This window comes from Pipistrellus kuhlii, unplaced genomic scaffold (assembly GCF_014108245.1).
Source record: "Pipistrellus kuhlii isolate mPipKuh1 unplaced genomic scaffold, mPipKuh1.p scaffold_m20_p_8, whole genome shotgun sequence".
NCBI lineage: Eukaryota > Metazoa > Chordata > Mammalia > Chiroptera > Vespertilionidae > Pipistrellus > Pipistrellus kuhlii.
In genome coordinates, this window is record NW_023425584.1 from 68,260,934 (window position 1) to 68,285,507 (window position 24,574).

At 43.2% G+C, this 24,574-nt stretch overlaps 1 protein-coding gene and 1 pseudogene across 2 annotated transcripts in view; both read right to left on the reverse strand.

Moving 5' to 3' along the window:
* Positions 1–1,510: 1,510 nt before the first annotated feature.
* Positions 1,511–1,655, reverse strand: LOC118711968 (annotated as a pseudogene).
* Positions 1,656–21,931: 20,276 nt separating this feature from the next.
* The window catches only part of ELP3 (elongator acetyltransferase complex subunit 3), an 83,235-nt gene continuing 80,592 nt past the window's right edge, over positions 21,932–24,574 (reverse strand). For both annotated transcript variants that reach the window (XM_036424089.2, XM_045576423.1), the window contains exon 15: positions 21,932–24,126. In XM_036424089.2, coding sequence (XP_036279982.1) covers positions 24,047–24,126 — 80 coding nt within the window. In that variant the 3' untranslated portion in view covers positions 21,932–24,046. The remainder of the gene's footprint in view (positions 24,127–24,574) is intronic.

Consider the following 24,574-nt stretch of genomic DNA (forward strand, 5'->3'; position numbering starts at 1 on the left):
CTGGAGACCCTTGTCCTAGCCAACAATATGAATGCCACCATTTTTGACATCAGGATCACGCTTCAAAATTCTGGTGAAAACCCATAGCATTAAATTTGCCATCAACCATTTTCATGGGCACAGCTCGGTGGTGTTAATTCACCATGTTGTGCAGCGTATCTCCAGAACTCTTTTCATCTTACAGCACTGAAACTCCACACCCATTAAACGCTAGTTCCCCCGACATCGAGATAACTTGTAATGACTGTGCCTTGTTAATTACAATGTCAGAAAGCAAAATGACTGAACCTTCATCTTTAAAAAAATCAGGCACGTATACTGATATACTTGCACATGCATTGACTGTCTCTAAGGAGACGGGGTGACTTTGGCAGAGGACAGGGCTGGGGACAGGCTATAAAGGGGACTTCGTTATAGCCTTTGCATCTTTGGAATTCTGTACCATGTGCTTGCATATCCTAGTTAAGAATATGGAAGTATCTAAGGGGGGTAAATGGTCAAGTCATGCATGCCACAGACCCTGCCCCCCTGCATTCCTGAGCACCAGCCCGGCTCAGGGAGAGAGGGGTTGAGGGGCAGGGAAAGGGTGAGAATTCAGGATCTCTCTTATAAATATTTCTTGGTAATAGAAATACAATAAAATATAAAACAAAAAGCAAAAACAACAGGCATTTCTATTTAGATATGACTGTCCAGCTCCTGCTGCTTCAAAATATCTTCCATACCGAAATAGCCCCTCAAATCAAGCCGTGCCAAAACTCCCCCTTGAGAACCTATGTTCCCCAAAAGATGGATGCTGTTTGCACCTCTGCAGGGCTGAGGAGAGTCGCTGACAGTAGCAGCAGAGTCCAGAGGCAGCAGAGACCACAGCGATTGAGATGGCCCAAGGGGGGTGTGGAAGGAAGGAGGATGGAAGGAGGATGGAAGGAGGGCTGGTGGAGTTGTGCCTGGGAGGGTGGGACAGGAGGGCAGAGAAGGTCGAGGAGGATCTGGGAGGGCAGGAGAGGGAAAACACGGCAGTTTACCCAAGGGAAAGGCAAGAGTTCCATTGACATGAATGTAGGCTAAGAAGAGAGAATGAAGTGGAGGCCCCTTTGGGAAGATGTCGTTCAGCCTACATCGTACGGACAATGGACAGCCTATGTCATCCTACTGCTCCACGCACCTGCTGTGTGTTCTTGGGCAAGTTCCTTAACCTCTCTGTGCCTCAGGTTTTCTCATCTATAAAATCAGAATAACAAATGAGGATTGCTGTGAGTACTGAATGAATGGGGATATATATATATATATATATCAATATATATATAATCATCCTTAGAACAAACCCTGCTACAAAGTAAATGCTTAGTACATGTTGGCCATTGTTTTTACTATTGTTATGGGACAGTTGATGTGATCGGTCAGAGAAAATGGAGGCATATAGATCCTTTAGGAGCAGATGCAATGTGAACCTTAAAAAGTGGTCACGACAGTGAAAATTCAAATGACTGCTAGAGAAAATGTATTTTTTTAATGTGCCTCAGGCATGAAACAGCTCTGGCCACCAAAACAGGCATCAAGCTGGGATGAACAAAGGACTGCATGTCTGCTTTGCCCCTGATTGCTATAAGAGCAGCTCCACCAATCAGGTGTCTCCTTGCCCATGGCCAGGGGGTTACTGGAGAAATTTTGAGGAAAGAACTCTGTAATCACCTACGGATACTGGATGCCGTGGGGACTGGGGGAAGGGAAGGAAGTGGGCACAGTTTGACATGCTTGGTTTGGGTGGTTGGAAGGATGCTAAAGCTGTTAACAGAAGTCGGGCGGGCAGCTCCTGTGGGGAAGAAGTCAAGTTTAACTTCAGGTGACTTTGGGGTGACAGTGGGCCGTTACCGTAAAAATGCCAAGGATGCAATCGGGAGTGGGTGATCGGAGTTCATGAAAAGGGGACACGCTTGTCACTGATAGGTTCACAGCTGATCGGAGTGGATGTGCTGTGCCTGTAGGAAGGGGAGGACGGAGGGGAGGAGGGGAAACAGTGGGAATGTTCAGTTGTGTAATGTGTGTCATAGGAGCCAAGGCAGGCAGGCAGGCAGGGCCATCCTGTCCTGGTCAGAGAGGCAGGGAGAATAAACATCAGGAAAAAGGCCCCCAGAGGTTAAAGTAGGAGATAGATGCTGACATTTGAAAGCATAGAAAACTTGCCAAAACTGGTTTGGCTCAGTGGATAGAGTGTTGGCCTATGGATCCAGGTTCGATTCCGGTCAAGGGCATGTACCTCAGTTGCAGGCACATCTCCAGTGGGGGGTGTGCAGGAGGCAGCTGATCGATGTTTCTGACTTTCTATCCATGTCCTTTCCTCTCTGTAAAAAATCAATAAATATAATAAAAAATCTAAAAAATATATAATAAAAATCAATAAAATATAATTAAAAAAAAAGAAAGTATAGAAGACTTTTTAGGTAAAACATAACGTCAAAAGCTCCCAAATTAGTTTTAAAAGCAAGTCATCAAACGTAAAGCAAGCGTTGACTGACCACAATGCAGATGAAGCTTACGATGGGGTGATGTCCGGATGAACACATCCTAAGTTTGGAACACATCCTTAGTCAAAAACGCATTTAATACTACACGGTAGGGTATTGGTTGTTTACCCTCTGATCACGTGGCTGTCTGGGAGCGTTGGCTGTGGCCGCCCAGCATCATGGAAGGGTACTTACTGTATTGTATATCACTAGCCTGGGTGAAGATGAAAATCCAAGCTTCTATTGAAAGTGTAGCCCCTTTACACCATCGTAAAGTCAAACAGTTGTGAGTTGGGGACTGTCTGTTCAATGAGCTGAGGTCTCCAGCTTCTTTCCAATAATCTTCCTAATTCCAGAGCGGGAGCAGGACTCCACTCCGGCCATTTCTGCAGCCGCCATCTCCTCCTGGGAGCCAGGCTCCGGGAATACAAAGCGGGAGGAGGTGTGGTCCCAGGCCTGGGCAGCTCTGGAGGGCAGCCGGTGAGCCCCCAGGCCTGCTTCTTTCCGTAGGCTTGTAAAAACACTGTCATTGTGCCTGAGCCAATGCGGTGAGGACAGCCTTTGCAGTTCTGTGTCCCATCCTTCCCCTCCTTTTGGTCCATTGGCTGCTCCATTTTGAATTCTCAGATGCCTTCTCTCCCTTCATTCTTTTTGATGTTGTTAATCCTCGCATGAGAATATTTTTTTTCCCATTGATTTTTTTAGAGAGTGGAAGAGAGAGGGAAAGAGAGAAACATTGATGTGAGAGAAACACATCAATTGGTTGCCTCCTGCAAGTGCCCTGGTCAGGACCAAGGCCGGGGAGGGGAGGAACCTGTGACCAGAATCAAAGCCGGGACCCTTTGGTCCACAGGCTGAGGCTCTATCTACTGAGCCAAACCGGCTAGGTCTCTCTTTTATTTTTTGGTCAGTTTCTTTCAAAAACCAGTATTTACATCCTGGGTTGAGAAACCTTTGTAGGGTGGGCCAGCCCTCCCACCTGCTCCAGCTGCACACTCAGCTTTCTGAGCTTCTCTCCGGCTGGTGATTCTCCCTGCACCCTGCACCCCTGGAAACTCTTGTTCACCCTTCACGGTCCTCCCCCTAGAGGGTTCTGGATTCCTCTCATTGAGGGCATTCCTCTAGGTTTCCCAGGTTTCCCAGCTCTAATCAGTTCCTGGTAGTAAAGGAATGTGGTCAGCTGGCCCCTGGGGGCAGCTTTAGAATGTTAACTTTCTCAAGGTAGCCAAACTTGCTCTGCAAGTTGCAGAGCCCACTAGGGAGAGAAGTATTCAGGGAGAGGGCAGATCATGCACATGTGCTGTGGTTCCCTGCACGTCTCCGTACTGGGTGTGTGGTGTAAGCACAAATCTTCTAAATCAGCCCCATTCTCAACTTGGTTAATAAAACGCACTTACATGTTTTAAGTCACATTTAAAACTCTAGAAACTCAATAGAGTTGATCTTTCTCTTGTGCACTTCAAAGGCCTGATTGGGCCATTTATGATCTCCACAAGCCAAACCTTGCCAAGTGGTTTGGACCACTTTAAGTATTTATAAAATTCCTTATAAGTCTAATAGGTAAAAATTTAAATACGGCACATTTCATGTTGTCTTCAATACTCCAGCATTGCTTAGAAATTTAGTCAAATTCTCTTGTATCTTTCAACTTGAAATCATAAGTCTACATTTCTGTTGCATATTTTAAATTGGAATAACAAACTTAAACTGTCAATGTAAAATGACACATATTCTGAAAAGTGAGACTTTACACACCAAATACATAGATGATCTCTAACCGTAACCCATTCTAAATTTCCTGTGGTTGAAAACGATTTCACCACCATGTAATCCTAGTCTAAGGAGTCAAGGCTAACTTCTCTCTACAGAGCAATGTCAAGTTCTACCCTGGGCACTAACATCTTGATGCAAAAGAGAATGTGTCTGTTGTCAAAGGGGATAATGAATTATTAAAACAATGTGATTGTTAAGTACTTGTTATTAAATTCTTTAATATTCAATTTAAAATAGAAATCTGGTGTTGCCCATGCTAATTAAATAGGTTGAGTGAATGGAGCATGAACAGAATGTCACTATCTTTAATTTTCTTTTTTACTTTTCCATTACAGCTGGTACACAATATTATATTAGTTCAGTTGTACAACATAGTGATTAGACATTTATATAACTTATGAAGTGATCACCACCATTAGTACCCAACTGACACCAGGCATAGTGATTATGCTATTACTTATATTACCTTATTCACATGACTATTTTTTTTTTATAACTGGCAGTTTATATATCTTAATTATTTTTCCCATTTCCCTACCTGCCCCCGCTACCAAACCACCCTTTCTAGCAATCATTCTTTTCTTTATATCTATGAGTTTTTATATCTTTGTCTGACTTATTTCTCTTAGCATAATACCCTATATTTAGGTCCATCATGCTGTCACATATGGCAAGATTTCATTCTTTTTATGGCTGAGTAATGTTCTACTGTAATATTCCAAAATATTAAAAAATATTTTTATTGGTTTTGGTGAAGAAAGGAAGAGGGCAAGATAGAAACATCAATAATAGGAGAGAATCATTGATTGGCTACCTCCTGCACATCCCACACTGGGGATCAAGTCTACAACCCAGGCTTGTGCCCTGACTTAGAATCAAACCATGGTTTCCTGGTTCAAGGGTTGACCCTCAACCACTGAGCCATGCTGGCCTGGACATCTCTTCTTTATCCTTTTGTCTTTCATTGGACATAGGTGGCTTCCATATCTGGCTATCCTAATATATAAAAACCCAGCGTCCGTAATGACCCAAGGCTCGATTGAACACCGGAAATCAGTCCTGCAGTCAGGGCTGGGTTGTCATGGCTAATCAGAACCTAATCTGGGTGAACTGTGAAGGCAGAACCTAAGGTGGGGGCTGAGGAAGGGTTTTAAGGGCAACAGCTATTTGGTGTAAGGTGTAAGAAAGCGGTTCACTTTTTTAATGACCGTTTTGGCAGTATAGTGCATATGGCTGGCTATCAGTCCAGATATAGGAATTATGTATTTTTGTCTGCCAAGAGCATCTCCTGCTGAAAAAGGCTTTTTCCCCCATTTAAGCAATCCTATCCTATATAATCTATTTATACTAATAAAAAAGTAATATGCCAATTATACCCGGTTGACCGGCCATCTTCCTGACATCCAACTTCCTTTCAGACAAAGCCATGGTGGTGGGGGCCAAGGCAAAGGCAGTTAGGGGCAATCAGACCAGCAGGGGAGGGCCATTGGTGGGCGAGATCAGGCCATCATGGGAGGGCAGTTAAGGGTAATCAGGCAGGCAGGCAGGCAGAGAGGTTAGGGGCATTCAGGCAGGCAGGCAGGCAGGTGAACGGTTATGAGTCAGCAGTCTCAGATTGTGAGAGGGATGTCTAAACTGGCAGTTGGACATCCCCCAAGGGGTCCCCAGTTGGAGATGGTGCAGGCTAGGCTGAGGGGAAAATCCCCCTTTTGTCCATGAATTTCATGCATCAGGCCACTAGTTGTAAATAATGCTGCAGTGAACATAGGGCTGCACATACCTTTTTGAATTGATGTTTGGACTTCTTTGGATAAATACCCAGAAGTGGAATTACTGGGTCATATGGTAGCACTCTTTTCCACAGTGGCTGTACCAATTTACAATTCCACTAACAGTGCATGAAAGTTCTCTATCTTCACATACTTGCCAATGCTTATTGTTTATTGATGAATAGCCATTCTGATAGAGGTCAGGTGATATCTCATTGTGATTTTAATTTGCATTTCCCTGATGATTAGTAATGTTGAGCATCTTTTCATATGTCTATTGACCATCTATCTGTATGTCCTCTTGGGAGAAATATCTATTTAGGTCCTCTGCCCACTTTTTTTTAAGTCAGATTGTTGAAATTTTATTTATTTATTTATTTATTTATGTTTTTGGTGTTAATTTGTATGAGTTCCTTATATATTTTGGATATTAATCCCTTATCTGATGTATCTCCAGCAAATATCTTTTCCATTCACTAGGTTGTCTTCTCATTTCTTTAGTTTCCTTCAATTGTGCAAAACCTTTTAAATTTGATGTGGTACCACTTGTTTATTTTTTTTTCTGTTCCCTTGCTGGAGGAGACATATCCAAAAAAATTATTACTAAGAGCAATGCCAAAGAATTTACTGCCCATGTTTTCTTCTAGGAGTTTTTGCCTTTAATTGATTTTGAGTTTATTCTTGTATATGGTATATAAGAAAGTGATCCAGTTCCATTCTTCTGCATGTACCTGTCCAGCTTTCCCAACACCGTTTATTGAAGATACTGTCTTTACCCTATTGTATATTCTTGCCTCCTTTATCATAGTTTGACCATATAAGTATGGGTTTATTTTGGAGTTCTGTTTCATTAATCCATGTATCTGTTTTTATGCCAGTACCATGATTTTTTTTATTACTATTCACTTGTACTATAATTTGATATCAGGTAGCATGATACCTCCAACTTTGTTATTCTTTCTCAAGATTGCTTTGGCTATTCGAAGTCTTTTGTGGTTCCATGTAAATTTTTGGATTATTTGCTCTAGTTCTATAGCCATTGGAGTTTTGATAAGAATTGCATTAAATCTCTATAGATGTATTGCTTTGGGTAGTATGGACATTTTAATTATGTTAATTATTCTTCTCAATGAGCTCAGAATATCCTTCCATTTATTTGTATCTTCTTCTATTTCCTTCTTTAATATCTTATAGTTTTCTGATTACAGGTCTGTTACCTCTTTGGTTACATTTATTCCTTGATACTTTGTTCCTTTTGGGGTTATTTTAATTTATTTATTATAGTTATTGGTATATAAAAATGCAACCCTCCCACTTTACAGAATTCACTTATTAGCTGTAATAGTTTTACGGTGGGATTGTTAGGATTCTCTATATAGAGTATCATGTCATCTGCAATTAATAAGTTTTACTTCTTTTCAGTTTGGATGCCTTCATTTCTTGTCTGATTGCTGTGGCTAGTGCTTCCAATATTGTGTTGATTAAAGTGGTGAAAATAGATTCCTTATCTTGTTCCTAATCTTGAATAAGAAGCTTTCAGCTTTTCACCATTGAATATGAGGTTAGCTATGGGTTTGTCATATATGACCGTTATTATGTTGAGGTATGTTTCCTCTTTGCTGAGAATTATTTTTTGTTAAATAAAATATCTGAGGATATTTTTCCATCAATTTTTTTTGAAGGAAGGAGGGAGGAAGGGAAAGAAAGGAACATCAACATGAGAGAGATATATCAATTGGTTGCCTCTCACATGTGCCTCAGCCAGGACTAGGGATTGAACCTGCAACCCAAGTACATGCCCTTGACTGGGATTCAAACCCATGACCCTTTGGTGTGCAGGCTGACAATATAACCACTGAGAAACACTAGCCAGGCCAAAAAAATGTTTTCATAAATGGATGCTTGCTTTTTGTCAAATGCTTTTACTGCATCTACTGATGTGGTCATATGATTTTTACCCCTTGTTTTGTTTGTGTGGTGAATCATGTTAACTGATTTGCAGATATTGCACCTGCCTTACAACCTGGGTATGAATCCCACTTGATCATTGTATATGATCTTTTTCAAGTATTGCTGAATTTAATTTGCTAATATTTTGTTGAGGGTTTTGCATCTATTTTCATCAGGGATATTGGCCTATGTAATTTTTCTGTAGTGTGTTTGTGTGGTTTTGATATTGGGTAAACTGGCCTCATAAAATGAGATTGGAAGCCCTCCCTCTCTTTGATATTTTTTAATAGTTTGTGAAGAATTGGTGTGAATTCTTCTTTGATTGTTTGGTAAAATTCACCTATCAAACAAGCTGGGTCCAGGGCTTTTTTGTTTTAATGAGTGTTTTTGGATTACTGATTCATTTTTGTTATTAGACTGTTTTAGATTTTTCTGTTTCTTCCTGATTCAGCCTTAGAAAACTGTATTATGTTTCTAGGAATTTATCCATTTCTTCCATGTTTCCAATTTGTTGGCATATAATTGTTCATAGTATTTCCTGATAATCCCTTGTATTTCTGTAATGTTGGTTGTCACTTCTCCTCTTTAATTTTTTATTTTATTTATTTGAACTCTCTCTTTCTCCCCCCCTCCCCTCCGCCTCCCTCCCTTTCTCTTTCTCTATCTGTTTGTCTATCTTTAGTTTGGCTAAAGGTTTAACAATTTTATCTTTTTCAAGAACCGCTCTTGGTTTCTTTGATTTTTTCCCACTTTTTTTTTTTTTTAACTTTCATTTATTTCTGCTCTGATATTATTTCCTTCCTTTTACTCACCTTGGGCTTTGTTTGTTCTTCTTTATCTAGTTTCTTTGAGTGTGGTTAGATTATTTGAGATTTTCTATTTTTTGATGTGGACAGGTACTGCTATATATATATCCCTCTTAGAATTGCTTTGGTGGTGTCCCATAGATTTTGCATTATTTTGTTTTAATTTTTATGTTTCAAGTATTTTTTTATTTCTTAACTTGATCTTGTTGGTAACCCATTCATTGTTTAGTAGTATATTACTTAGCCTCCACATGTTTGTATGTTTTTCAGTTTTCTTGTAGTTGATTTCCCAGTTTCATACCACAGTGGTTGGAAAAGATGTTTGATATGATTTAGTCTTCTGAAATTTTTTGAGACTAGTTTTGTAGTCTAACATATGGTCTATTCAGGAAAATGTTCCTCGTGCACTTGAAAATAATGTATATTCTGCTGCTTTGGGGTGAAATGTCCTGAAAACATCAGTTTAAGTTCATCTTGTCTAGTGTCATTAAAGGACACTGCTTCCGTATTGATACTCTGTCTGGCTGATCCATCCTTTGAAGTCAATGGGGATGTTAACATTTCCCTCTGTGACTATTACGGTCAATCTCTTCCTTTATGTCTCTCAATATTTGCTTTCTGTATTTGGGTGCTCCTCCATTGGTGCCTAAATGTTTATGAGAGTTATATCCTCTTGTTGGATTGATTGCTTTGTCATTATGAAATACTCTTCTTTGTCTATTGTTACAGCCCTATTTTATTTTTATTTGTTTTAAAATATATTTTTATTGATTTTTTACAGAGAGGAAGGAAGAGGATGGAGAGTTAGAAACATCAATGAGAGAGAAACAGCCATCAGCTGCTTCCTGCACACCCCCTACTGGGAATGTGCCCACAACCAAGGTACAGGCTCTTGATGGGAATCAAACCTGGGATCCTTCAGTCCACAGGCCAAGGCTCTATCCACTGAGCCAAACCAGTTTCAGCTATTTTTATTTAAAAAAAAAAATAGATTTTTTATTCATTTCAGAGAGGAAGGGAAGGGAGAAAGAGAGAGATAGAAACATCATTGATGAGAGAGAATCCTTGATCGGCTGCCTCCTGCATGACCCAGACTGGGGATTGGGCCTGAGACCGGGGTTAGGGCTATATTGTGTGTGTGTGTGTGTGTGTCCTGACCTGGCATCGAACTGTGACCTCGTGGTTTATAGGTTGATGCTCCATCACTGAGCCATACCAGCCAGGCTACAGCCTTTGTTTTCAAGTTTATTTTGTCTGATATAAGTATTGCTACCCAGACTTTTAAAATTTCCATTTGCATGAAATCCTTTCTATCTCTTTACTTTCATTCTATGTATTTCTTTCAATCTGAAGTAGGTCCCACCAAGATCAGCCCATGCATTTCTACCACTGGAGGGAGCCATCTGGCGCTCCCTCCCAGGCACTCCCCATCTTGCTTAGTGGTTGTCTTGGAGACTCCTTAGTTGTCTCAGGGGAGGCCTCTCCCTCCTTTTTCTTCTCCCATGAATTTCCTTCAAAGAATTCTTCTTCCCCAGTTCAATCTTCTCTTAGTGGGCTGGAGGTGCCCTGGGGACTGAATTTGCTCTTGTTTACTGTGTTATTGGTTTTGCTATAGATTATTCAGCTCCTATCTTTAGTTAGATTTCAGCTCTCTGCAGAAGTGGAGGTCTCTGTAGTTACCACCCTCAGCTTGGGACTTCAGCCAAAATTCTGAGACAACAGACAGAGAATCACCACAACTTGCTTAAAGCATGTTCTCCCACCTTAGTCTACTATCCTTGTGGTGGTGGTGGTTCTTGTTCTTAAACCTACTTTCTTAAACCTTGGCCCTGCAGGCATTTGAGATCTTAACCCCTGCTCTAATTTTTACTTACTGAAAAAATGTTTGATTGACTCTGACAGAGGTGGCTATCTCCCATTGCTATTCTTTTGTTCATTTTGCTGCATGTCTAGGGTTTATTTTTTTTAAGTATATTTTTATTGATTTTTTTACAGAGAGGAAGGAAGAGGGATAAAGTCAGAAACATTGATGAGAGAGAAACATCGATCAGCTGCCTCCTGGACGCCCCCTACTGGGGATGTACCTGCAACCAAGGTATATACTCTTGATCAGAATCAAACCTGGGACCCTTGAATCAGCTCTATCCACTGAGCCAAACCGGTTAGGGCTAGGTTTTGTGTGTGTGTGTGTGTGTGTGTGTGTGTGTGTGTGTGTGCGCGCTTTTTTAACGTTTACAGGAAGAGTTATCAGGAACTTGGAAATAGGCAGAAGAGAAGCTACGTGTCCCTTTCAGTGTAATGCTGGGCTTGACTCTGTTTACTAGGGATTTCACAAGGCTGCAGGGCAGGGGTTAGCTTGCAGATGGTTTTCAGGTAGAGATGGAAATCACTGCTGGCCAGAGGAATAGATAACCCCAAGGTTATGGTTTATGGCCCTGTTGGATATTAACCAGTTTTGTATCTAAACCTATAATCTGTTCACTACCTATACCTATCTTAGCTTCTCAGATGGTCTTTTGACCGGTTTTAACGTCTTCCTGGTTCCCTCTTTGTTAAACAAATTCTTTGCCAGGTGTTCTTTTTATATTTGCCTGAAAGTCAGAATTTTGACCTTTATGAAAATTACACTTTAACCGTTTCTAAATATTGATAATGTAACATAGCACATATGATTTATGACAGTTATGACGGCTTTGTAGATCATTAGCTATCCCGTGATAGATTTCTTTTACAGTTTTAATATTTGTAAATTGTTTTAAAGTATTAAAGTATTAAAGCCTCAACTTCAGCTTTGTCTGATATGAAAATAATACCAGCTTTTGCTTTTGGTCAATATTTAATACATTATTGGTTAGGTACCTATTAATTTCCATTTCCCAGTATCTTAACTATCTCATATCAACATATAATTGAATTTTATTATTTGATCTAATATGGATTTGTTCTACTTAATTTGTTAAAATTGCAAGTATATGTTTGGTCTTAATACTATTATATTTTTGTTTTGTCTTTAATACTTCCTTGTGATTTTCTTTATTTACATTATTACTTTCCTTTTTTTAAATTCTATTTTCCAAAGTAAAATAAAATAATGCAGTAAAGTTTGTATCCTTTGCAGATCTCCTGGCCTCATTTTTTCTGCTCTATGGTCCTTTCTGTACCTTTCTCCCCTGCTGTTCTTCTTGCAAATTCAAAGTTTATAGGCTGTTTTTGGTTTTTCTGTTAATGATCAATTATGGCTCTAACCTCTGTTTCTTGACTTATCAAGCTAAAAAATGAAGTTGAATCTATTGATTCTTGCTATGAACTATGAGGAAATTAGTGTACTCATTCCTTTCTTCCCTGTTTCTTCTATTTCCTAATATTTTCTTTTAGTTGACTTTCTGTCCCAGTGCATTATTATACTAGAGGCCCAGTGTACAAATTAGTGCACAGGTGGGGTCCCTCGCCTAACCAGCGATCAGGGCCGATTGGGGGTGGACAGTCTGCTTGGGGGAGGGACGATGGGAGGGTGGCTGGCCAGCCCTCCACCCCAACCAAGGGCAGTTGGGGGGTGGGGGCAGCCGGCTGGGAGTAGGGACCGAGAGAGGTTGGACCCAGCAGCAAGCTAACCAACAGCCGATTCCCACAAGGAATCAGGCTCCTGTCTGGTTCCAGAGTGCGGATGAACCAGATTTGGGGCTGTCAGGGCCCCAGCAGCAAGGTCTGGGTCAGTGTGCATCATAGCTAATGTCTGGCCATCCGGTTGTTCAGTCATAATGGTCATTTAGGCATATATATAACATTTATTTTATACTGTATTTTTAACCTTTTAAATAACAAAGACATGTTAGAAATTTCAGAGTGTATAAAGTATGAAGAGAAGTAAATAAACTCGTGTTCTCATCACAACCTTAGAAGAGCCCCCCTGGATGCACCTCCACAATCACAACCCCCTACCTCTCCATCGTCTGACTATGTGTCGATCTTTCCTATGTCTGTCTGTCCGTCTGTGTGTGTGCATTTTCATAGCTTTGCCCAGCTGTGTAAGGAAGGCTCCCAGGAGATGAGCTGACCAGAGACTGGCCATCGTCTGGCTTCAGCTACCCTGAGACTTCCCAAGTGCCTCCTCTGGAGAAGTCACTGAGTAGGCTTGTGAGCGAGTCTCTGGAAATATAGGTGTCTGTCAGGTCTGCTGATTGGGGCAGTTACTGGATGTCTGGCAGAAACACGGCCAGGGACAGGAGGCTGCTTTATGTTTTCTGTGTCTGATCTCATCATAATTGACCCCCGAGGATTCAGGCAGCAGGGCAAGAAGAGGTGAGCACAGACTTCATCAGCAAGTGGCAAAGACTAGCTGGGTACAGATGAGGATTGGGAGCAGGCTCACGTGGGCATTCTGGGCTCAGGTTACAAAGAGAGTACAGTTGCAATGGGGAGACATTCCTCAACATGTGTGAGTCTTGAGTCGCCTCGCTTTAGTCTGGATTTGTTCCACTCTGCAGTGGGGTCAGTCATCATTCTAGAATTTCCCTTCATCATCCTCCAGAGGATTTGGTCTCCTCTGTCATCTTTTATCTTGTCTCTAGTAGCATCTTCTTTCTGGGTTCACTCCTTTGCTGGAGTAGAGCACATCCTTTATAGCTTCTTGAGAAGGAGCACAGGGGAAGTAAATTTTTTTGAGACCTTAAGTATCTGAAAATATCTGTATTCTTCCCTATAGTTGATAATTAGGCTGACAATAGAATTTGATAATTTTTCCCTTTAGAATTTGAAGGCATTGCTTCATTTATTTTTTGCTTTCAGTGTTGTTGTTTAGAAATCCAAAAGCATTTTCTTTCCTCATCCTTTGCATATATAAAACTTGTTCCACAGCCCTTTCCAAAGTTATCTTCTTTTGCTCTCTAGTGTCCTGAGGTTTCACAGTCCACACTTCAGTGAGGGTGTGTTTTCAAGCTATCACACTTGAAAATCACAATTCCGTTTCAAGCTGGAAATTCATATCCTTTAGAATTGGGAAACTATCTTGAATGGTTTTGTTATAGAGTCCCATCTCCCTATTCCTCTCTGTTCCATTATCCTGTAACTCCTAATGTTCATTCAGTTGTTGGACCTCATGGATTGGTCCTCTGATTTTCTGAGTTTTTCATTTTAGCTGTGTGTTTTTCTCCGCTAGTGATTTTGTTTACCTCTGTGGAATATCTCTTGATATATGTTGAATGAAATGACATTATATAATTCAGGGACCTGCTGTATAGAAATGCTACTGACTTTTGTATAATTTAATTTTACTGAACTTAATTGATTTTTATCTGATAGGTTCTTTTGGAGTCTTTAGGATTGTACATGCATATATATTCATGTCATATGCAAATAGAGACAGTTTTACTTCTTCCTTTCCAATTCTGATGTCTGATTCTTGCCTGATTGCTATGGCTAGGACTTCCAGTGCTGTGTGGAATAGGGTACAGGAGTGGCACTTTTGTTTTGTTCCTGATTTTAGAGGAAAAGCTTTCAATCTTTCACTATTTAATATGCCATAAACTGTGGGCTTATCTTATATTTATTAGGTTGAGGAAAGTTCCTTCTATACTTGTTAGTGTTTTTGTCATGAACAAATATTGAATTTTGTCTAATGCTTTTTCTGCATCAATAGAAATGATCACATACCTTTTTTCTTTCATTTTATTAATGTAATCTATCACATTGATTTGCATATTTAAAAAATATTTTATTGATTTTTCACAGAGAGGAAGAGAGAGGGATAGAGAGTTAGAAACATTGATGAGAGATTGTCATTGATCAGCTGCCTCTTGAAAACCCCCTTTTCCCCAGGGGATGTGCCCGCAACCAAGGTACATGCTCTTGACCGGAATCGAACCCAGGACCTTTCAGTCCGCAGGCCTACGCTCTATCCACTGAGCCAACAGGTTCCGGCTGACTTGCATATTTTTAACCATCCTTTAATCCCAGAGATAAATCTCATTTAATTATGCTGAATTATCCTTTTAATGTGTTCCTGAGTTCAGTTTGTTAGTATTTTACTGAGAATTTTTGCATCTATGTTCAGCAAAGATATTAGCTTGTATTTTTCTTTTCTGATAGTGTCCCTTTCTGGATTTGGTATCAGGGTAATTCCAGCCTCATAAAATGTGTTTGGGAGTGTTTCCTTTGATTTCTTTTTTGAAGAGTTTGAGAAGGATTGGCATTAATTCTTCTTTACTAGTAAATGTTTGGTAAAATTCCCCAATAAAGCCATTTGGGCCTGAGTTTTTATTGTTGGGAGATTATTATTTTTTTTTAAGTTACTGATTCAATCTCCTCACTAGTTATTGGTCTGTTCAGATTTTCTGTTTTTTCCTGCTTAAATCTTGGGAGGTTGTATATTTCTAAAATTTTTTTTCATTTATTCTATTTATTTTGTTTGTGTCCCATAGACCTGTAGGCTTTCTTCACTCTTTTTCACTCAATCTGTTGTTGCTATTATTCCTCTAAATGGATTGTTTCAAATGTCCTGTCATCTATGTCACTGATTCTTTTTCTGCGTGGTTGTTTTTGATGCTACCTATTGGATTCTTTAGTTGTATTTTTTCAGCTATAATACTAGTATTTCACGTATTTTTTTTAATACTTCCTATTCCTTTGTTGAACGTCTCATTTTGTTGCTGCATTGTTTCCCTAATTTTGTTTAGTTGCCCATGTGTTCCTTTAGCTCATTAAACTTCCTTAAGAAGATTATGCTGAATTCTTCGACAGTTCCTAGATCTCCTTTCCTTTAGGTTTATTGGGGCTCTATTGACTTCCTTTACCTATTTTGTAATCCTTGGTTCCTTATATTGATATCTTTCAGAACTTAGAGGTACCCTTTGGCAGAGGCAGTTCATCACCAGCCAGCTGTTTGGCTTCTGGCTCGGTCTGCTGGTAATGTCCTTGAGCAGGTGGGGCTTGCTAAAAGTTTCCATTTTTGGTCGAAACCGGTTTGGTTCAGTGGTAGAGCGTCGGTCTGTGGACTGAAAGGTCCCAGGTTCAATTCTGGTCAAGGGCATGTACATTGGATGCGGGCACATCCCCCGTAGGGGGTGTGCAAGAAGCAGCTGGTGGATGTTTCTCGCTCGTCGACGTTTCTAGCTGTCTATTTCTCTCCCTTCCTCTCTGTAAAAAATCAATAAAATATATTTATAAAAGTTTCCATTTTGGGGTGAGGCCACCACCTGAACTTGAAGGTTAGGGTGGAGGGTTTCTCACTGAAAACCATGAGAGAGGACTGCTGGCTTGGTTCTCTGCCCAAGCAAGGCTGTAGGATGAGTTCTGCAGTTGCCTGGCTTCTCTGGTCAGGATTACCAGACAGAACTGGGTACCATGCTCAGCAGTAGATGGGGCTATGCATGAGCTTCCCCGCCCTCACAGGGCAGCAGCACAGGCCTCATGCCCTGCACAGCTCATTGTCTGGGGACTTGAATCAGACAAGACGGCACTGAATTCCCTGGCCAGTCAGGGCCGCTAGGTCTGCTCTGCAGATGGAAAAAACCATGGGCTGTGCTCTCTGTTCAAGTGCCTCTGCGAGCAGAGCAGGCAGATGGGCTGTGCGGCTTCCCATGGGCTCTGATAGGCTACCGGGTAGGGTAGCTGAGGGCTGAATTCAGCAGTGAGCAGGGCTATAAAGTAGTTTCCCTGCCAAGGTGGAGTGGGAGAACCAGCTCCAAAGGGGACAAGGCTATTTGTGGTCTTGATTCAAGCTGCCCCATTCCCCAAGTTCCCTGGCTTTGCTCTGCGGTCAGCTCTGCTGCTTCTCATCTGCTCAGCTCTGCTGGTTGCCGGGCCACACAACTTCCAGGTGCACCCAGTTAGGCCCTATGGTTGAGAGGAGCTGGGAGCTACATTCAGCTGTGACTCAGCTCCCTGGTGGGTGGGGCAGACCAGGCTCTGGAGCTGGCGAAGCTCTTTGTTTGAAGACCCGGGTCAGGTAGACCTGCATCCCACTGACTGCCTGGTCAGACGGTCGCTGCCTTGGCTCTGCAGATGAGCAATGCAGCGGCAGCGGTTGGGACTCCTCCTCGGACACTGCAGGTGTTGTGCCCAGATTTTGTGATCCCCAAAGATCACCAGGGAGCCGATGCAATAGCAGAAAACCTGTATTTCGGACTAGTCCGAGCCCTGTCCCACTTAACACCGACAATAGCATGGCAGGAGAGAGAGAAAATTACAACAGTTCAATGGGTTTTATAGGGGTGGTGATGTCACTGCTTTGGCTGACCCTGATTGGTTGGGTGAGGGCTTGGGTCCAGTTACAAAACGGAGGATCAGGAGTAAGCCCCGCCCTCTCACAGCTGGGTCTGCTAGATCTGAGTGCTGGTTGGTACCAGCCGCTCCTCCCTTCTCCATCACAATCAGATTCCCAGTGCTCAAGCCGCACAGGTGCTCCTGCCATTCCTATGGGGCACGGCCAGAGTGGGGGCCCATGAAGTGGCCTCAATGGCGAGGAGGCTAGATGCTGGCCCTGGGCTCTCTTCCCGTTGGAAGAACCCAGGCTCAGAGGAGACCTCTGGGTGGTCCCGCATGGGCCTGGGGGAGGGACAAGGTAGCCAGTGGGAAGCTATGCCTCTTATCCTGCGCATGTGACGTTTGGTCTCAGTGGTGCAGGGCATGCTTTAGCCCACCGGTTTTCTAGAATCCTCTCAAAACCCCCCGTCTTGCCCATGTTTGACAAGAAGAATTGTTCATTCTTTCTGCGAAGGGGAGCAAAGTCAAAAGGGAGCTATGTCACCATTTTGGTGACCCCACTCTCCTGTTCTCTCTCTTCTTAGAAAGACACTAATATTGGATCAAGGCTCTACCTTTATGACCCCACTGAACATTACTGCCAAGAAGGCACTATCTCCAAATACAGTCACATGGGGGAGGGGAGGAGCTTCAATATATGAACCTGGATGGGGGGGGGGGGGGGGGGGCGGGGAGAGGCACATTCAGTCCCTAACAAAGGAGCTTACTGATGATGCTGTGGTCATCGGGGTTGTTTCTTGAGAAGCTTATATAGGACGGTATTTTGGGGTCTTTTCTCTGGCGCTAGATTCTCCTTAAGAGCCTTTCACTTTCTGGCCTGTAGGGAAAAGGGAGGATTCAAGTGTCAGGACTAGTTAGTATGCATGGGCTCACTGCATTGTTGTTTTATTACCCCTACCTTCAACTCTGTCTCAGGTTCTCTCATCCCAAGGTCTTGGTGACCCTCTTCAGAGAGTAAATTATTGCTGAGGTGGGAACAGAGCATGTGCTTCATGGAGGAAATGGTACGGGGACCTAATTGCTGCCAGACAACTGCCACCAGCCTTCCTTGTTTTGGCGGCTGCCCTTGCCCTCCAGTGTATGATGGTGTCAGTTTCAGGGGCTTTGAAGTTTCTGTGGGATAAATTAGCGGTCGCCAGCTGGTGGCCCATGAGGTCCGAAAGGTTGGCGACTGTTGGTATAAATCGTGTTGGCTCCAATCTTCTCCACTCACTGCCCAGTAACTGCTGAGTTACTACTGTCCATCTGCTGTACAGCTTCCAAAATCTTATCCCTTTTGTCTTTACTTTTGTTCTTCCTGTTCTTGTAGATTTATGGTGACTGTTTCTTTTAAAATCCCCTTTAGTCTTGTGTGAGCTTAGGGTGGGAGCAAAACTAAAGGAATAGTCAGTCCTCTTAACCTAACTTTTCTTCTTTTCTACAACAGTACTTTAGTTTCAGTTCTCTATTTAAGTAGGTTGATTACTTACTGCTGGTTTCCTTTCCACGCTGCCCCTATTCTCAAGTTCTTTATTTGGATGTATCGCTTATCTGTATTTTTCTCTGCTAGACAAATGTACTTCAAGCACGCCCCCCCTCCCCCAATACCTATTTCCAACCCAATTGCTAGCCTCAAACCCCCCCCCCCTTTTATATATATATATATAAATTCTAAGCCACCATTGCCCATAGGTATTAGAATCCTTGAAACTGTTTTTGTCAACCTATTGCCTTTATACTCAGCTCTTCACTCACTAGCTGTGGTCTTGGTTAATTTACTTACCTTGTTTTGAACCCTGGCTTCTCATTTGTAAAATGCATAGTGTAACTCCTACCTCAGAGAACAGTTGTGAGGTCAAGTCTAGGCCTAACTGCTCAACAGGTATTATTTCCCTTTCTTCCTCTTTCCCAGTTTCCTCCCTTCCTTTTTCTTCAGGTAGATGTAAAGGATCCTTTGCCTGCTGCCCCAATACCCCAAACACGCAGTGGTCCAAAACCCTAATTCTTGCAAAGCCAGACAGAGGCAGAAGCAAGCCTCAAACCCAGGCAGCTGGCCACCAGGCCTGCTTTTCCTTGAGGGGTCCAAGTGCTGAGCCCTACTCCCATGTCCTGGTTGGGACAGTAGCTACTGTCACCTTCCTGGAGCTCACATTTGCTAATCTTCCAGTCAATGTCCGCCCTGTGCAAGCGGATCACCTTCTCTGCAGGCTTCAGCTGGCAAGGGAATCCGTCTTGAAGCAGTAACGTCTATCAGCAGGGGAAACGTGAGGTACGGTCACCTCTCACCTCAATAAAAGCATGTTACACTCCGGTACCTTTCAGTGAACCGGCAGCTTGACATTTTGTTTGATGGGACTTGTTCACCATCAGACGTGCTGCTGCCTTAGTGGAAAAGGCCAAGCTGCCAGACAGGTTTCTCCTCCCCCACCTCCCGGACGGTGAGTTACGAAGGCAGGACTGAAACACTTGGCGGTAGAACTAACGGGAGGGACACTGAGGAAGTCTGCCATGGCCGCGTGACGGCGTGTAGACAAAAATTTAAGGCAAATCTTGTGAGTCCGTAATGTGCGCAGCCCTCGTGCTTCATATGATTTTAGCTGTTGTGAGGATAAGAATATAAAAGAATATAAGATATGGAAGACCTGCTGAAATAAATTGTGGCAGCTGCAGACAATGGACCATCAGGTAGTTACTAAAAAGGACGAAGAACAGCTATGTTCTTTGCCGTGAGATGCTCCAATTATTTTGTCAAGTAAAGGTTACAAAGCAACACATGCAGAGCAATCGCTTTACATAAAATTGTGTGTGTGTGTGTGTGATCGTGTAGAGTTGGGTGGAACGATGTTCCTCGCAGTGCTTAGCATGGGTGTCTTGATGGTGCGATTTCAGGGCATCTTGTGCTTTTCTGTCAAATTTCTCCCACAATGAGCATCTATAATATAATTTTTAGAAAAGCTATTTTCATTTAAATAGAAAGAGCAGACTGCTTTGCATTCTCTCCTGATGAAACCACTCACGCCCACTACCTGACAGGACCTTCCTCACAGGTTGGTGGTTGTGAGGGTGAAATCATGAGCTGTTGGGTCCTCTTTGAATGCAAGCTGACTGAAACGCTTTTTCTCCCCCAAGAAAGAGGATGTGAGGTAGAGGAGTGAGCAAGCCTGAATCACTGGCTCAGGTTTGACTCCTAAACCCATTTAGTAGCTGAGATCGGGGTTGCCCGCTGGGCCGCTCCAGGGGCACGTGGCATGTTAGTGTGTGAGCCACAGACATCACTGGTTCCGACTGGTGGCCCTGACTCGGGGCCCGTGTCCTGTTAATTGGGGAGAAGAGTGCTCATTCTGGGTTCTGGCACAGGGACAGCGCACAGTGGGCCAAGGTGATAGTTTCTTCCCTGAAGGAGGGGTGTTCCGGGAGCACAGAGAGAATGTTCGAGGCCTGTGAAGACAGGCAGGAGAGGACGCTGCAAACCTGGATGCAGAGCAGCAGTTGGTTTGCTCCTTTTGTAAGCATGTATTTATCTGTTTCTTTAAAAAGCCTGTAAACGTAGTTTTTGGAGGTCTTCACAGAATGAAGCAAACAGATTGCTGGCATACATAACTCTAACCTACAGAGATGTGGCCGCACCCCTCAGGATTCCTTAAGGGGACACAGCTGCCAGCACACAGGGAGACCAGCCGTCACACTGACATCGGACAACTTGCCGGGGACCCCCCGAATTACAGGGATGTTTAAAATGCTTTTTTGCTGTTGGACTCTCAGCTGGTCTCTCGTCCCTCACAGTACGGTTTTGTCAATTTGCAACCCTAGACCTTCTGTGAATGAAACAGAAGGACCAACAGGAGGAAGAAATGGCCCGAGACCAGATACTACTGTCTGACACTGGCAAAAAGTCAGGTTCTATTGCCAACAGATAACTTTGTTAAAGCGGGCCAGACGCTGCCGTTAGATGTAACAGCTGGTACTTGTGGTGTTTCACGCTCCACAGGCCCTGTTCTCAGAACCTTGAGCTCATGAGCTCATTCAGGTCTCTGCATGAGGGAGGTACTCGTATTGCTTCCATTTTAAAGAGAGGAACTGTGCCAGGAGCCAGAGGTTTGCTTGCCCAAGGGCACCCATCTGTCAGAAGCTACTGCATCAGAGTAACAACTGTTTCTATAGAAAATGGCATGGTTTATGCAGTCTCTCAAAGGTGACCATCTGATCCTCACACTTACCCTGAGAGATGGGTGTGTATCTCACGGGATAAACAGGAAGCTGCAGCTCAAGGTGAGGGACCTGCCCACAAGCCCTGAGTTAATAGAGGAGCCCAGGTTTTCAGAGCCTAGATCACGAGGTCTTTCATAAACTCGGGGGTCTGTGAGTTCTTCATGAATGTTTTTCAATTTAAAGATAGTCTCACAAAAAATCTTTGGAAATGAAAATTTGCAATTTGAAGGATATTTTTAGAGAGCGGGCTTTGTTTTTTGTTAATCCTCACGCAAGGATATTTTCCACTGATTTTTAGAGAGAATGGAAAGGAGGGGGAGAGATAACTGAGAGAAACATCGATGTGAAAAAGACATGGATATGTTGCCTCCTGCATGCACCCAGACTGAGGCTGGGGATCAAGCCTGCAACCGAGGTAGGTGACCTTGACTGCAGTTGAACCCATAACCCTTCAGTCTGCAGGCCAACACTCTGTGTTCTGAGTCAAACCGGCCACGGCCATTTCGGTATTCTTTTGAGACTGTGGAAATTGTTTCCTTTAAAGGAGGTTCATTCATTCCCACATTTGAGAAACTGAGCTTTATTCTTTCACTGGTGATACAGATTTTTTAAAAAAAATCTCATTTTCTATTCAAATAGATTTTGGTCTTTTCTTAATATATATATATATATATAATTATTATTAACTCTTCTGGTGATACCACAAGAAGCTGAACTAAGCGGAGCTACTTGGGTTTGAGGTGGCTGCTCTGCTGTTCAATACAGATCAGGAGCCCAAGGTGCAGCTTTCAAGGTTTCATGCAGAGGCCGCAGGGTCATGCCTAACGGATCTTTCTCATGAGGCGGCCTGCTCTCCTGAGGGGAACCCGTTTCTGGGATGGCCAGGCCTCTGGAGTGCCAAGTGCCACGAATGCCAGGAAAGGTCCTTGGCAGTCAGCAGAGAAGCTGGTTATGGTGACAGAACGCTGCAGGGACTGCACCCGGGAAGCCTGAGAAGTTCCGCGTCTTTGCTCAAGGCCAGGAGGCTCGCTCCTAGAAAGGCTGAGGATGAGCTAGGTAGGTACTCCTGAGCCCCAAGATGAAAATCCAGATGAAACAATGACTTATCTGTTAGAAATGGGCAACTTTGTCTTAAAATCTTGCTCTAAACTGTCATTTTACGATGAACCTTACATGTGAAAGTCTTTTTACAACTTCACAAAGGACTTGTTTGCACTTTACACTTTTTGATGTATGTAGGTAGGTAGGTAAGTAGGACAGAGGAGAAATGGGAGGTGCAGACACTTCGGTGGAGTAAGTCAAGGTCACGCTGCCGGTGGAGATAAGCCCGGGCCAGCACGCTCTCGCTTCCAGCTCATCATGTGTGCTAACAGCCATCACGGTACACGCTTTGTTGGTTTAACAGTTTTATTTTTAAAGGAAACACACATACAATTGAGAAGCAGCTAAATTCCCTAAACTACGCTCATGGAAAGCCTCTGGCTCCACAGAGCCCACGAGAAGGCAGTGCCATTTGCCTCGTGGCAGTTGAAGGACACGGCAGACAGCACCAGGGGGAAGTGAACAGTGTCACAGGCTGGAAACTCAGCCTGTAAACTCAAGGCAGATGTCACCGCTTTTACAGGGAGGAAAGCCTTTACCTGATTCTGCTTTGTGTGTTGGTTTTATTTTTGTACCTTTTAGAGGAATCAATCCCAGTTAATAAAGCTTATAAAATGCCACAGAAACTGAGGGGGCGCAGGGGTCAGCCATGCTCTCAGGAACCGACCCTCTCCAGGCGGAGTCTCCCTAGATAACCTGGAACTTACAGACAGTTCAACCAGGTGAAGCCGGGAGAAGCCAATCTTTTCCCTATCTTTAGATTTGGGCCTGTTTTGCATTACCATTTTTATTCCTGCTTTCATAAGAGTTGAACCCTTATCTTCATCCATTTAAAACGAACCGAAATTCATCTTAAAGAATTAAAATGCAGAGAACAGCTCCCGTGGGAGGGCATCCTCATTTAGGGCCGGACCACCCAAGACTCACGCGTGCCCGGCTCCGCCTGCTCAGGAGACAAAGGGGAAGCCAGTCGTCTCTCTGGGAGCACGTGCTGCCCACCCTGGGCTGCAGCTGGAAGGGGCAGGAAGTACAGACAAAAACTGAAATTGAGGACGTTTGTAATGGCCCACCGTGGAATGAGAAGGGCTGGTTTCAAGTTGAAACATAAACATGTGTCAACTTGTCTCTCCACACACAGTTATTGCAAACATCACAGAAACCAGAATGACTTGCAACAAAACAAAAAATCATTTTCGTGTGCTGGAATGCTGGAATGCTTCTGTGTTCAAGTTCAGAGTTTAAAATCAGGTCAGTTTTTATCTGCTCAACCTGCCTTTTTGTCCCTATACCAGATAAGTAAGTTTCGCCTAACCATCACCTAGTTTTATTTCATGAATTACGGTACCCAATTGAGGTGACTAATTTGCTTTTGTCAGTCTAAGTCACTTGCTGGCTGCATGCACAATTTAGGAACTGGGTACAAGACTTAGCCTTGAAAACTGGAGTGACTTCTTGAGCACACACAGGTCGGGGCACAGGCGTGCCGGGTGCCAGAGGCTCCATGCTTGGTCACCAGATGCCAGGTCATGCCCTGAGGGCAGTTTCCAGTCTCAGCAGCTGCAGGATGAGGGTGAAGCTTCTCGCCAAGGGGACAGGGTGGGTCCATTTGCTTTGCTCAGCCTCTCCGTTGAATATTCAAGACATCTGGAATCTCTACTTCCTGCCAGAAACACTGCATCAAGGTGGACTATAGGGGCTAATACTTCAGTGTCTTCACCATGTATGGGCCTTGTAACCGGTAGCCAATCTTTCTGTAATAATTCCTGGTGCCAACCCCTGTGAAGAAGCAAAACTACAGAAGTAAGAATCTCTACTATGCATAACTATAGCTACCCTCAAAGCCCCAAACACTCCCCTCCCAGACCCTCTCCCACTCTCCCTCCCAGACCACGCTGTGTTACAGATTGAATCTTTAATAAGTTTGGACCGTTTCTATTATTTTGAACTCAAGGGGCATTGAAATACAGAGACTGTCTTTCAGAGCCTGCGTATGTGAGATGTCTTCACTCCAACGAAGCCCCACAGCATCAAGCTTTCTAGAGAGGAGGACGATGAGAGAGGAGGTGTGGGAAAACAGGGTTTCCACGAGCGCCAGGAGCAAAGGTATGTGTGCTTTACTCCCAGGGCCTACTCCTCGTGAGCGACCATTTCAGCAAAATATTAGTCACATGAAATTAATGCAACTTGATTTCATTAGTCTTATAGTTTTGTTTGTGTTGATAGA